Here is a 12,340-nt window from a genome sequence, read left to right as displayed (position 1 = left end):
GATTATATTGTCTGCTAAGCGACGACGTGTATTTCTTTAAGGAGAAATGCTATGTTACGAAGAACTATTGCTCCCAGGAGCAATATACCTTCAAGGTTCATAAATATTTTCAAAATAAAATATACATTGGTAATTATGCAGCTCTGCATCACAAAACATCAGATGAAGTAATCTTCAGTGAAAGATTTTTCGTCCTTTGGAATGAAACGCAACTTGTTACCAACTTAATTACTTAACAATTAATCTTCTAATTGTCTAGGAAACAATTCATTGCACTGCTGGGTCTAGTGGGAGGGGTAAAAAAAACATACTAAACACAGCATGTTAAGACTATTTACAGATTTTCTGGCCGACAATTTGCTACGCTATAGAATCACCAGAAGCAAAATGAATGATTCAGGGCTTAACATCACAGCAACAAGCTGAGAGAAATGTGAGAATGGAGCATCATAACAAATGGGCTGCTCACTGCAGAGTTTACCAAGTTTCCCCACTTGTAAAAAAAATGAGGTTCTGCCCCACCGGGAACCAAACCCATCTCCCCTTGACGGCAGGGGAGTGATCACTACCACTGTCTCAAAGTTCCAGCAGAAGGCAGCGACAAGAGACAGTACGAGGTCAAACAGTCTGGCCGGGAGCCGGGAAGAAAATGAAGGGCTTAAGCAGGTTGCAGGGCTACAACCCAGACACGAAGACTCGCTGCTGGACAAAGTGGTGATTTTTGTATTGTGTATCCAAGACTATCCCTTGATCCTAAAGCCACGATCCTGTGGCATATGATGCATGCTGTTTTAATTAGGTACAACAAAAGATTCTGGATACAAAAAAAAAATGTGTGATAACAATGAATTATGATTGTATTATCAGATCAAATAAAAATCTGATAATGGATTTATTTTTACTTCCTAACATTATTTTAATATTTTTGTTATGTCCAGGTTCTTTCAATGTCCTGAATCAAAACAGCAAGCATCATGTACCACAGGATCAATCATGCATTATCCTGCCATCAGGATCAAGGGATAAACTTGGATATAAGATACGGAACAATTACCCACGGAAGCAGTGGTAACTTTGCACCTACAGCTGATCCTTTAAAAATAAATTTTGAAATTATATTTTAGAGTTTTCTAACTATCCTTTAAAGTTTTGTAAGATGTAATTTTAGTATTTCCGTAGTTGTACTGTTTGAATAGTTGGTTAGGTTGGTTATATTTAATATACTGTAAAATACTGTAAATGGTTGGCCAGATTGGACACATTAATATTACTAAAAGCTGTTGTGTGACAATCTACAAACAGTAGCTAAAACATAATATCTAAAAAAAAAATTTATTTTGATAAAGCCCCTAAAGTACGGAAAAACACGGATGAGAAGACAGACGAAATGTGTTTGGTAAGTGATTCGTCAAATGAAATGGAACAGAGCAGTGCTTATCAGAATGAAAGTACACAACTACTTTTGTGCAAGGAAATGCATTTTACAAAGACATTTCACATTAACAGAACACACACATTACTCCTATGGTAGTGGGAGGTGATTAACACCATTAGTGGAGATCGGTAGATCACTGAAGAGGAAATATCAAGAAGCTTAAGGATTTCATGAAAATAAGTACCTAGTTGCAACAAAAAAATATTAGACAAGCAATTACAATAATGAAACACCATACAGTGGTACAAAAATTGGTGTGCAGCTGTTAGAAATGTACGCAAAAAGTATAAATACAGCAAAGCATTGACATTAACTATTGTGCGAGTAGCAATAGCCTCATATGGAAAAATGATTTAGAGGTAGAACACTGAACAAAGAGGAAAACGCTGAAGATGGAACAGAAAAAGCGGTATTGAAATTTTCAAGCATGACTTCAGCAGGAAGGAATAAAGCTATTGTGATGAAAGAATTTAAGATGGCTCGTGCAAGCTTAGGTCGGCAAGTTTCATGTAAACTCTAGAAGTGATCAACAATAAATAGGCATTAGAGTTAGGATGGAAAGAAGACTAGCTTGACAGCATGCAACTTAAGAAAAACATGCCCTTTTAAGCAAAGAAGGTTCTGTCAATATGTTATGACACTAGTGATGGGCAGAAAGATTTGTAACCAAATTTATTCATTTAAATCAGTTCCATGTAATGATTTGTTCAAAATATTTGTTCTTTTCATTCTACGGCATGTGGCTCTTATCAAGAAAAAACTCTTTTACCCTTTGAAGTATTAGTTTATTAAGGCTTTGTGTTTGGCTGGTTATTGGAATCTGCTTGGCTTGGATAGCAGAAATCCCAGACATCTAGCTGTATACTGATTTAGCTGATGACAATTTTTAAATATTTTTGTCTAAAATACAAAGCACTGTTAAACTTTTTTTTTCACGTGTTATTTTTCTTTATATGATATTTATAACAACCTGGTTTAAGGACTGTTCTAAAAAGCCAGGACAAGCAACGTGAAGTAATTAACCCAAAAAATAGTGTGTGTGGTGCATTTTCTGTTACTTTCCCTGTTATTTTAGATCGCATGGGTTGTTAGTTTTTTTTTTTATTATTATTTCCAAGGTTTGTGTGTGTACGTGAAAAATAAATTTTAAGTACTACTTAAACGTTGACAATGTCAGCTGTCATGTTACCCTATTTTATTAAGTATCGTTTGCGATTGTGTATACACACGGTCACGTAGCTATACCCGATTACTTGGACTCCCGTGGTCATTATTCATTCATGAACGAATCAGGCTGGCCGCGTAGCTGGTTCTCATATCGTTCTTTCGCGGTTTCATTCATCTGACTCGTGCTCAGTATTCAAGGAAGCGACTCGCTAAGAACCTTATTCATTACATCACAAACGAATCACATGATTTCGTTCGCTCAAAGAATCGTTCATGATCATTATACGGCAAACAAGTAACAGGACTAAGTTAATGAACGAAAAAATAAACGTAACTGCGTTTTAAGTTCACTTGGAACAATTTCAAAAAGGGCATTAAAATTTAAGACCCAAACTCTACAATTTCCGATTATCGAAATCACTAAGAACAAAAAATATGTAGGCAGTTAAAAGGAGGAGAGCTTAGAATTGTGACTGTACAACCAGAGCAAGAATATTTACAACAGTACTTATTTTTAACATAAGTGGGTGTGGTTGAAGTTAACTACAGCATTAAACTAAAAACGTCATTACTAATACGTACCTGGTTCATTTGACTGAGGAATATTAGGAATACGCCCAACACGCAGTTCTGAGACAGATTCATACTTCACGTGGTTAGGGCCCACTTAGTCTCAATGAAACTTTTTAAAAAAATAATTACAAAAAAACAAATCCTCTGAACTGTCACTTGCTACACCACTACACAAAACAAAGTAGTTCGGTGTCTGACACTGGCGAAACTGACTAGACTACGGCAAGTTAACAACCAATAGTTCGAACCGCTTGATACCCACAGCCGTCATCACACCATTTAAATCACAAGCATTTCCCAGTTAACGCTAAACATATCTACACGCGACCATGAACGTTATATGTGTCACAGTCGTCACAGCCCAATTACACATTATGGCTTCCCAAAACCTGAGACAACGTAAATCGTATTAGGACTTGACAACTGAATATCTGATGTATAGTATCCATAGAGGAATGTTAGTTTGTCTATGGAACAAAATGTAGTTATATATAAAGCTAAAAAACAAACTACGCGATAAAAATCAATAAATATAAAAATATTAGAATTAAAAATAATTAAGTACATATTTATTTAAAAGTTTTAATGCCTATTATAACATGTGACATCATTCAAAATAAATTTGGGTACGAACATCAAAAAGGTGGAAATATTTATAAAAACATTATCTTAAGTAAAACCCTGCCATGATACAAAGTATTTAATTATTATAAAGTGGTGGGAATCCTAATCATAGTATTGTTTGTACAAAATGTTGGTACAATATCTATCACGAGAAATTTTTAAATAATATCAGGCATTTAGTTTAGTTTATTGTAGCTAGGGTAGGAAGCATTACAAGGGAGGAGAAGAGTGGAAAAGTTAGTGAGACTGTATAAGGATATAAAAGAAGAGGGGGCTGGGAGCAGCAGGTAACTAGGATATACAAAGGTAGGTATAAAGGGCGGAGAGAGCATGGATGTAAGCTTCAAAGGAATTGGAGGCGAATAGAAATGGATAGGAATGCTTTTCTTGGCAGGACAGGAAAGAAGTGGTATGGGTGTGATGAAGAGATGGCGGTAGGGATGAAAGTTGCAAAGAATCAAAGGATTTGTCAGAGGGGGTGGGGAAGTGAGTGAAAAAGGAGGACTCCTTGCCACCGGGTGAAAGCCCAATCGCAAGCGTAATAGTCAATTAAATTAAATTCTGTAACTCATTTTTGTTTGTAACTTGCAAAAAGAAATTGTAAATGCTATAATATACAAAAATCCAATAATACAAAGAAAACAATTAAAATAATCTAATTAAAATATTGACATGGACCATATTGGAAGCTGCATTCAAAGGCCAGGAATACAATAGGAGGGATAAAGGCAGAGATGAAAGAGCTGTGCCAGGAGAGGAGTGGAATGGGCTGGTGGTAGAAGTGCTGGGGGTGAGAGAGGCGAGAAACCTGGGGAGACGACTAAAAATGTGAAAGGGGGAGATTGAGAGAAAGTGAAGGACTCCTTGCTTTTGGATGAAAGCCCAATTGTGAGTATAAAAAATCAAATCCTGGAGAGTGTAGAGATATAGCGGACGTCTCGCAGTAGCATCGTGGCTAGTGTTGTGTCCCAGCACGAGCTATCTAAGTAAGAGCACCCTCCCACAGGGAGATCAGTCGTGGACAATTTGGCCAGCGAATGCAAATACTATTGGTAATTGGTAACATTTTTTCTACTTTTTGCTCATTAAAATTATGTAATGTATCATTTACTAAGTCTGAAAATGAAAATAACTTTCAAGCTCTCAGACATAATTCCATCTGTGAGGTTTTATGGGTTTTATACACTTATTACCGAAGATGTACGAACGAGCTGAAAACTTCGGGGAGTTTCGTCAATATTCGAGCTTGGCTCTTTCTTACGTTGTGAACTGAAGGCTTACCATTTGTTTTGACATATTCGCCAAATATTCCAATTTTTGAACATAACCGCAAGGTACAGGTGATGTGATACGCCGTTGTTAAGAGACCAAAATATATTGACTGTGATCTTTTTGCTTGTCTGGCTTGTTGGCCAGGCATTACAATGGCGTTTTTGGAGGTAACATGTTATTCTTAAATAAAATTAAAAAAAATATTTATTTATTTGTCAGGTACTTCTTGGGTGTGTATATATTTGTATAGAACACGTAATTTTTTTTTATCGTACTATGTATTCAGTATTATTTGTGGATTTGGTGTAATTTTATTTGATGAATTTCTTGCAATCAGATGTATACCCATTGGCAAAGAGGTTCTACCTCATTCCTCTCTTGCCTCACTGTTTCACCACCTTCCCTTATTGCAGACATTACTTTATCCAAATGACACTTTGCAGCTTTGACGCATGGACTCTCCTTTTGCAGTCTCCCATCTTTTCATTTTCCCTGATCCCCTTAACACCATCAACAGTTAGTCGGGACTATTCGAGAACATGATACCATAACAGTACTGGTGACATCAATCTAATATAGCTACGCTTACTTTACCACTTCTACTTTCTTATGGCACAAGCATGGGAATATGGGGATTTAGGGCGGAGAACAATAATCACACTGTTTTTCATGCATTTAATGTTCGTAATAATATATTTTTCCGGTATTGTAAACTATAATTTAATTTCCCTGCTCTATTCTATTTTGCAATACCAATTTTTCATTATCAATAAAATTATGTCTGTAGACATTACAAATGGTGTAATCTGGAAAATTAACAATTTATTATAAAAATCCATTCAATTATAAAAAATTAACCTTGCGTGAAAGTGGTAAATAATGTGTTATAAAATACTGGTATCACGAAATAGAGTTGTCCGTATGGGACTGTATTTTAGTTTTCGATACCAATATAAATACTGTTTAGAATTTTCATTAAGGTAATTATTTAAAACTCGGTATCGTAAAATAGACTGGACCGGGTGGGCTTATTTTCTCTTTCACAATACCACATAATTTTAAAAACGAAAATTCCTATGTTATACAAGTGAAATCCCACTATCGCAAAACAAACTAGACCTTGTAGAATTTTTATCTCATTTACAATACCTTCTACCTATAATTTACTAATATGAAAGACAAATTTTTTATTAGCAGACCTACCCTCACCAAACCTTTTGCTTTGTTTTTTTTATCACTTCAACGATTGTACAACTAATCTACATTACTTAATAACTTTTATGATTCACCTAACCAAAGCAACTATCTCACCCAACATCACAAATTAAACACACAACATACCTCTCACCTAACACATCAAACAAAATTCACATTAAACTACAAATCAGAAACAAAAAAAGCCATAAAAAAACACTTATCTTTCTTAACATTATGGCAGTAATCATTTTCTGTAAATAGGTATCTTGTAGATATTAAATTTAAACCAAAAACCATTTGCCATTCCTCCTTTTAATTAATTCTTTATTGTGATACTTGAACCATCTCTTTCCTGGTCACTACTACAGTCACAACCACATATTCTCTCACTGCACAAGACCATTATATTGATACAATATAAATAAACACGACATTCCTCTTCCCTCGTCACTACTATACTCAATACCCCACATATCCAAAAAATTCCTTATTACATACTTAATTCTTATTGCATACTTATTTATTCAATTCATCGTAAAAATTCACTATTTCATTCTTTTTTACCTCGGTGCTATTTTGTCTTTCGCTATTGCCATTACTACATACAATATTTCCCTTTGTTCCACCATTCAATTTATTATCATTGGTCAACTTCCATGACGACTTTCTTTTCTCCTATTTTTTTTTTTTTACACATAATAGGCTTCCGCACTTGGCCGGTATCGTGGTGGTCTCTCCACCGCTCCCCTTGCAACATACTTTACCCAAGCACCCGGGCTCTGCAGTCATCACTTACGGCCTGTGCATCTCTCACCTCCCCCTTGTGAGGCCCGAGCCGCACGCGAGACGAGACGAGTGCTGCATGCTCGAGCGGCGTGACCAATGACCGTCTCCAGGCTCGTCTCGGGTCGAGACCACTCAGTGGGCAACTGGTGGTCCTGCCGAGTGTGTGTGGTTTATCAAGCAGATGATTTCCACTGCTCTTCTAGCTTTTATTCATGGTATCAGTTGTAATTGTGCAAGTTTTGTATGTAGTCTGGGAATGAGAGCCCAGTGAAATTATAAAGTTGAGTAATTTTCTTTGACAGTGGCGCCGCTTCAACTTCTTCGACCTCAACAAAGATGTAGACTCCGGGAAGGTAGCGGAAGCATTGAAGGTTAGTATGGTCCAATTTTGTAGTCTCGTACAGTCTTTTGAACTTAACTCGGTGCATATTACTAAAATGTTATAACAATTTCAGTAAAATAGTATTGTATCAAAATATTACATAGCTCCTGTAAAAATTAAAGGTTAATACCTTATATTTTGTGTTTGTACTGAAAGAAATTCATCCTTCACCATCCTAAGTAGTATCATAGGTTTCACAAAATGTATCTTGTGTTCACTTTGATAGTAATCATTGATAAAATATTTTTTTTAAATTAAATGGTGTACAAAACAATTTTTTTTAACATTTTTATTATGAGTCTAAGTGGCATAATGTCTTTCAGAAGTGTCCAAGTTAATACATTGAGCTTGATGGTGTGATCCATGGTGCACGATGATTCTTGTTGTTTCTATTTATTTTGTCGAAAGGTCCTGGCCAATCAAAAATATAAAAAAAAAATTTCAGGTCTTGTGGAATTTTTTTTTGTGTATTTAAGTTATGATAATAATTCATTGTTATATCCGAAGTTTTTGTTATGTCCAGGATCTTTCGATGCACTTAATTAAAATAGCAAGAATCAAGTTCTACAGGATCGTACCATCAAGATCTAGGGATCAGCACTTGGATACGTGATGTGGAATTGCTGACCAATATATCGTGGGAAATGAAAATGATTAATTTGTAGCTGAGCACATAAGACACGAGCAACGTGTGGCTTGTGTCGGAGCTGGTTTCCGCAGTGCTCGATGGACAGCACGGCTCGTCGCTGCAGTCACATGATCAGGGGATGACATACAAGCTGCGCTCTTGTAACTGAGTCTTGCCGTGTTGGTTGTGAAGTTAAAGAAGTGCTTGCTCAGGGACAGATGCAATTTTGGCAGATGGTGATAAAATGAGATAGGCCTATATCATTTTTGTGTGTGCTATTTTTCATGCATTATCAAAGTTACGTGTGTTGGATAGTTTATTTATAGCTGTGTATTAGTGTACTCCCAATGTAATGTGTGATGTGAGATTAAACAAAAGAATGCAGTTACTCCAGTCCTGGTGTCACCCGAATGAGACAAGACGCTTGAAGGAAAACAAGAAACACATGTAGCATTACACTTAGAGCGTGGTTACGCAAGGACTCTGAACTACTTCAGGTAAAAATGTTCAACTTTTGCGATCAGTTACAGTCTGAACATGTTTCGTTAGAGGCCATTTCTCATTCAAACTAGACAGGTTGGCAAAGGAGGGTAATTTTCTTACGTCACGTTTTCCGGAAATTAATAAAATTCAGAAAATACTATTTTTGAAAACTAGAAACACTGGTCTCTGAGAAAAGAAAGAAGCCGGGGGAAGGGGTCTGGGGGGTGGGGGCATGGGGCTGGTATAGGGTAGGGTGGATGCAGTGAAACCTTCCCTCTGGGCACCTTCCCTCTGATAGTCCATGGTCTATTCCTTCCCCAGTTTCTCTGACGTGACTTAAACCCTAAAGAAAGAACAGCGCTACTCCCGCGGCCTGGGACGGAGGGGTGCGACTTGCAGGAGTCCACGGTGACGGCCGCCACGAGTGGCCACGGCCACCTGGTGTTCGGCGACTCTGAGGGCAACGTCCACTTGGTGGGGCGCGCGTTCGAGGTGACCACGTTCCGGGCGTACGAGCTGCGCGTCGTCCTGGCGAAGCAGCTGCGTCACTCGGCGCTCCTCGTCACCGTCGGGGTGAGCCGTGAGGACAGCGTTCCGTTTCCACGTCGCTTGTCCTGGCAGTTGCAACTGCATCAGCTTCCGTTTGTGACCGGGACTGCAGTAATTACTTCAGCGAGCACCATCACTCCGAAGGGAAATAATCCAACAAGTATCACACTCTGAAATCTGATCAATATTAGGTTCTGAGAAATCACAGTATTAGGAACGTAGGATTGTTCTCTTTGGAGCAGCAATCTGATGGTTCGTTCAGCTTGAGAACACAAACTTCCTCATTAGGCAATGCTTGGTTTGCAGGTCATTACAGTTTCTTGTGAAATTCAAACTATTTTCGCTTCTCTATAATTGTTGAATTTGTCTATTTCAAAGTAACTATGCCAGCAGCAGTAATTACTGTAGTTCCTTTGCAAACAAAACAAATTGATATGAATGTCTCTAGAATACAATTATTGCTAAATCAAGCGACAACAAGACGTTTAGTGAGGACTTTAATTGTAATTCATCTCAGGTTTTGTATAACAATATGCTTGAAAGAAAGGAATTTTCAAACTTTGTGTTTATGATGTGGTTGTACCTTGAAGAAAACGAGAATCTTCCATGGAATATTTTTCGTGCTAGCGGTAAAGAGATTAATTTTTGTTTCTTCTTTTAGTATTCACAGTTTAACTTGAAGTTAAATTAGCAATTTGTGGTATCACGTTGACAAACTGCGTGGCATAGATTAACAAAGTATTATCTTTTCAGTACAGGGTTGTGGATTCGAACCCTGAGTAAGTTGGGGATGGTTATTGTCAATTTTAGATGTAAGTTTAAGGAAGCGGTCATATATATATCATACGCAGGACATAGGTATCTGTTCTAGCGGTCAATGAACACGCGAATTTCTCCAGTCCTTAAGGGGCCCGCCTACCTGGGCACACATACGGTGTGCAGAGCTTCAGGAAAAACAACGCGATTTCAAAACTACTCAAGATATCCGAGTGGGGCCTATTTACGAATAGCATTTAAGAGTTCGCTGAGGCCCGAAAAGTACTTTTAATTTTTGATCATGTTTTTAAACTGTATTTTTAGAAGCGTTAAAATGCCTAAAACGCGTGTTTTCAGAGTAATTTTTAGGCATAAAACAATCAGTACAGTTTCTTGAAAGCACTTAAGGGGCTTGCATAACACCTTTATCTTCATTTCTCCGCCATATAATGTTACGGTCACCGCTCAAATTTCACAGTTATCCTGTGACGACGAGACGAATGCGCGCCAGTTCAGAGCCTTGCGCTTAGAGGCTATACCGCGCTAGAAGCACCATAGAGCGTTGCTCTTATCACCCCGCCTCACTAACACACATACACCCCTGACGAGGCGGGCCCCTTAATGCATTAATTAATGTCGTTAAAGCTGATGCTAGAATATTTTCAAGCTGTAAACAAATTTCCGTGCGAATAAAAAAAGTAGATACAACTAGCCCTTCATTTGCAACTATCCCAGAGCTAACACTGTGATTTTAGCCCAGTTGTAACCAGTTTATTTTCTAGTCCGAGAGGGACCGCAGTAGTTTTTTGCTAGCCGGTACGTGTCTGTGCCATGGAGAAGTTTGTACGTGTAATGGTTGTTCAGAATGGGCCCAAAGTCACGAAGGGGTTGCGACTGGGGAGTCCAGGCCCAATGAGGGAATGACGGGGGGAAAGCGCCCTCACGAGAGCGTGGCGCGGGGTTGCCAGGAGGACGAGCCGGGCATCAACCCGGTCATCAAGGTGTGGAGCCTGGTGCGCGCAGACAAGCACGGCCACCCGCTGTGCCTGCGCATCTCGCGCACCAGCCCCGGCAACAAGCCCAGCCCCGCCACGGCGCTGTGCGTGCACGACGGCAGCTGCCTCATGGCCGTGGGCTTCCAGGACGGCTCCGTGCTGCTGTACCGCGGTGAGCCCCCACCTCCATCTCCGTCCCCGTGTTCATGCAACCTCTTTGGTACGATAGTTGGCATTTAGAAACTACCAGATTTGGAAAGTGAGATAATGATATGCTTAGTAAAATTAGAGTAATTTAAATAATCATAAAAATAAATTTGATAAAAATTTTAATACAATGGAATATTACTGTCTTAGGCTGTCAGTTGTATCAAAATTTTTAGAGAGGTATCAAATATGAGGATGAGAAATCCCACTGAGCACATGGCTAGCCACCCTGAATCAAAAAATTGTTTCCAGTTTTTACTTAACGTGATCATCATTATTGCAACACATTTCCTGTTTGTTATGAATTCTGAGGCTATATTTTTGATTGTTAGCATAGGCCTGCTAGGCCTAGCCTAGTCGAAAATTTCTTGTTGTGGGAGTATGCAAAGCAGCAACTTTTGGTGAATTTACGTTTGATTTCTTCAGCAACTCCCAACGAGAACTCTTTGTCATAAATGGTTCTCCCTAAAATTTCCAGTTTTGGTATTGGCCGCCCAACCGTCGGCTGTACGGCTGCAGCTTGTGCCGTCGGCGGTCACTCGGAGAAGCACGAGGTTCCCAGTTCGGCTGGAGTGTAATGTGTGAATGAAGCCACGACTATTACTTGTGGTCAAAGGAAAACTGAATTACTTACAGACAAGTTTGGCCTAGAGAATATTGGCCACCAGGTGGATCTGCGCACTTGTGTCTGTGTGTGATGTGTTTGCTGTACAAAAGGGGGGGTGGGGGAGATGGTGGGTAAATTAATTAAATTACCATTCCTTGGATAACATTTACTTCATGTGTATCTGTGAATGTGCTGCCAGTGTTTGTTTTTGTGCATGTGATATTTCAATAGTGAATAAATTGCCAGTCATGTGGTCTCTATTCTTTCAGTGATTTGACATAAAAATGTATTATTTTATTGGAAAATGGAAAATAATCATGTGTTTCTTCTGATGATACTTAAAATGCAGCATAGATAATTACTTGCCAGAATTTTTTTTTAATGTTACTTTTATTCAAAACCTTGCCCAATTAGGAAACTCAATTGTTTGAATACATTTAACTTCTGTAATTAATAGTTATATGTCGTTACAAATTTAAAAAAAAAAAACTGTACCAGTGGGTATCAAACCTGAGCTGGCAGATTGCCAGATATACCACTTGATCGCAGCACCATGCCGCTGACTTGACAATTTGTGGAAAAATATCTTGGCAACTGTACTTTAAAATTTTTAAAGGGCCCACTAATGCAATATAGCTATTTTTAGGCTCTTAATTTATTATGAGCATGACAAAGTTGG

The 12,340-nt window shown here is 38.4% G+C and overlaps 2 protein-coding genes across 7 annotated transcripts in view; one reads left to right on the top strand and one right to left on the bottom strand.

Annotated features, from left to right (window-relative positions):
* Nucleotides 1-3,579, bottom strand: part of LOC134543322 (NPC intracellular cholesterol transporter 1) — a 59,357-nt gene extending 55,778 nt beyond the window's left edge. For 3 of the 4 annotated variants that reach the window (XM_063388266.1, XM_063388267.1, XM_063388268.1), the window contains exon 1: nucleotides 3,185-3,578. In XM_063388266.1, coding sequence (XP_063244336.1) covers nucleotides 3,185-3,247 — 63 coding nt within the window. In that variant the 5' untranslated portion in view covers nucleotides 3,248-3,578. Of the gene's footprint in view, nucleotides 1-3,184 lie in introns of all 4 variants that reach the window. The other variant, XM_063388265.1, reaches the window with a different exon arrangement.
* Nucleotides 3,580-5,094: 1,515 nt separating this feature from the next.
* Nucleotides 5,095-12,340, top strand: part of LOC134542877 (vacuolar protein sorting-associated protein 11 homolog) — a 30,042-nt gene continuing 22,796 nt past the window's right edge. For 2 of the 3 annotated variants that reach the window (XM_063387457.1, XM_063387458.1), the window contains exons 1-4: nucleotides 5,095-5,238; nucleotides 7,357-7,425; nucleotides 8,947-9,120; nucleotides 10,821-11,019. In XM_063387457.1, coding sequence (XP_063243527.1) covers nucleotides 5,224-5,238; nucleotides 7,357-7,425; nucleotides 8,947-9,120; nucleotides 10,821-11,019 — 457 coding nt within the window. In that variant the 5' untranslated portion in view covers nucleotides 5,095-5,223. The remainder of the gene's footprint in view (nucleotides 5,239-7,356; nucleotides 7,426-8,946; nucleotides 9,121-10,820; nucleotides 11,020-12,340) is intronic. The other variant, XM_063387456.1, reaches the window with a different exon arrangement.

Source organism: Bacillus rossius (assembly GCF_032445375.1).
Source record: "Bacillus rossius redtenbacheri isolate Brsri chromosome 9 unlocalized genomic scaffold, Brsri_v3 Brsri_v3_scf9_2, whole genome shotgun sequence".
In the NCBI taxonomy this organism is placed as follows: Eukaryota; Metazoa; Arthropoda; class Insecta; order Phasmatodea; family Bacillidae; genus Bacillus; species Bacillus rossius.
The sequence above is the reverse complement of the archived record's forward strand: the minus strand, read 5'-3'. Positions and strand labels throughout refer to the sequence as shown.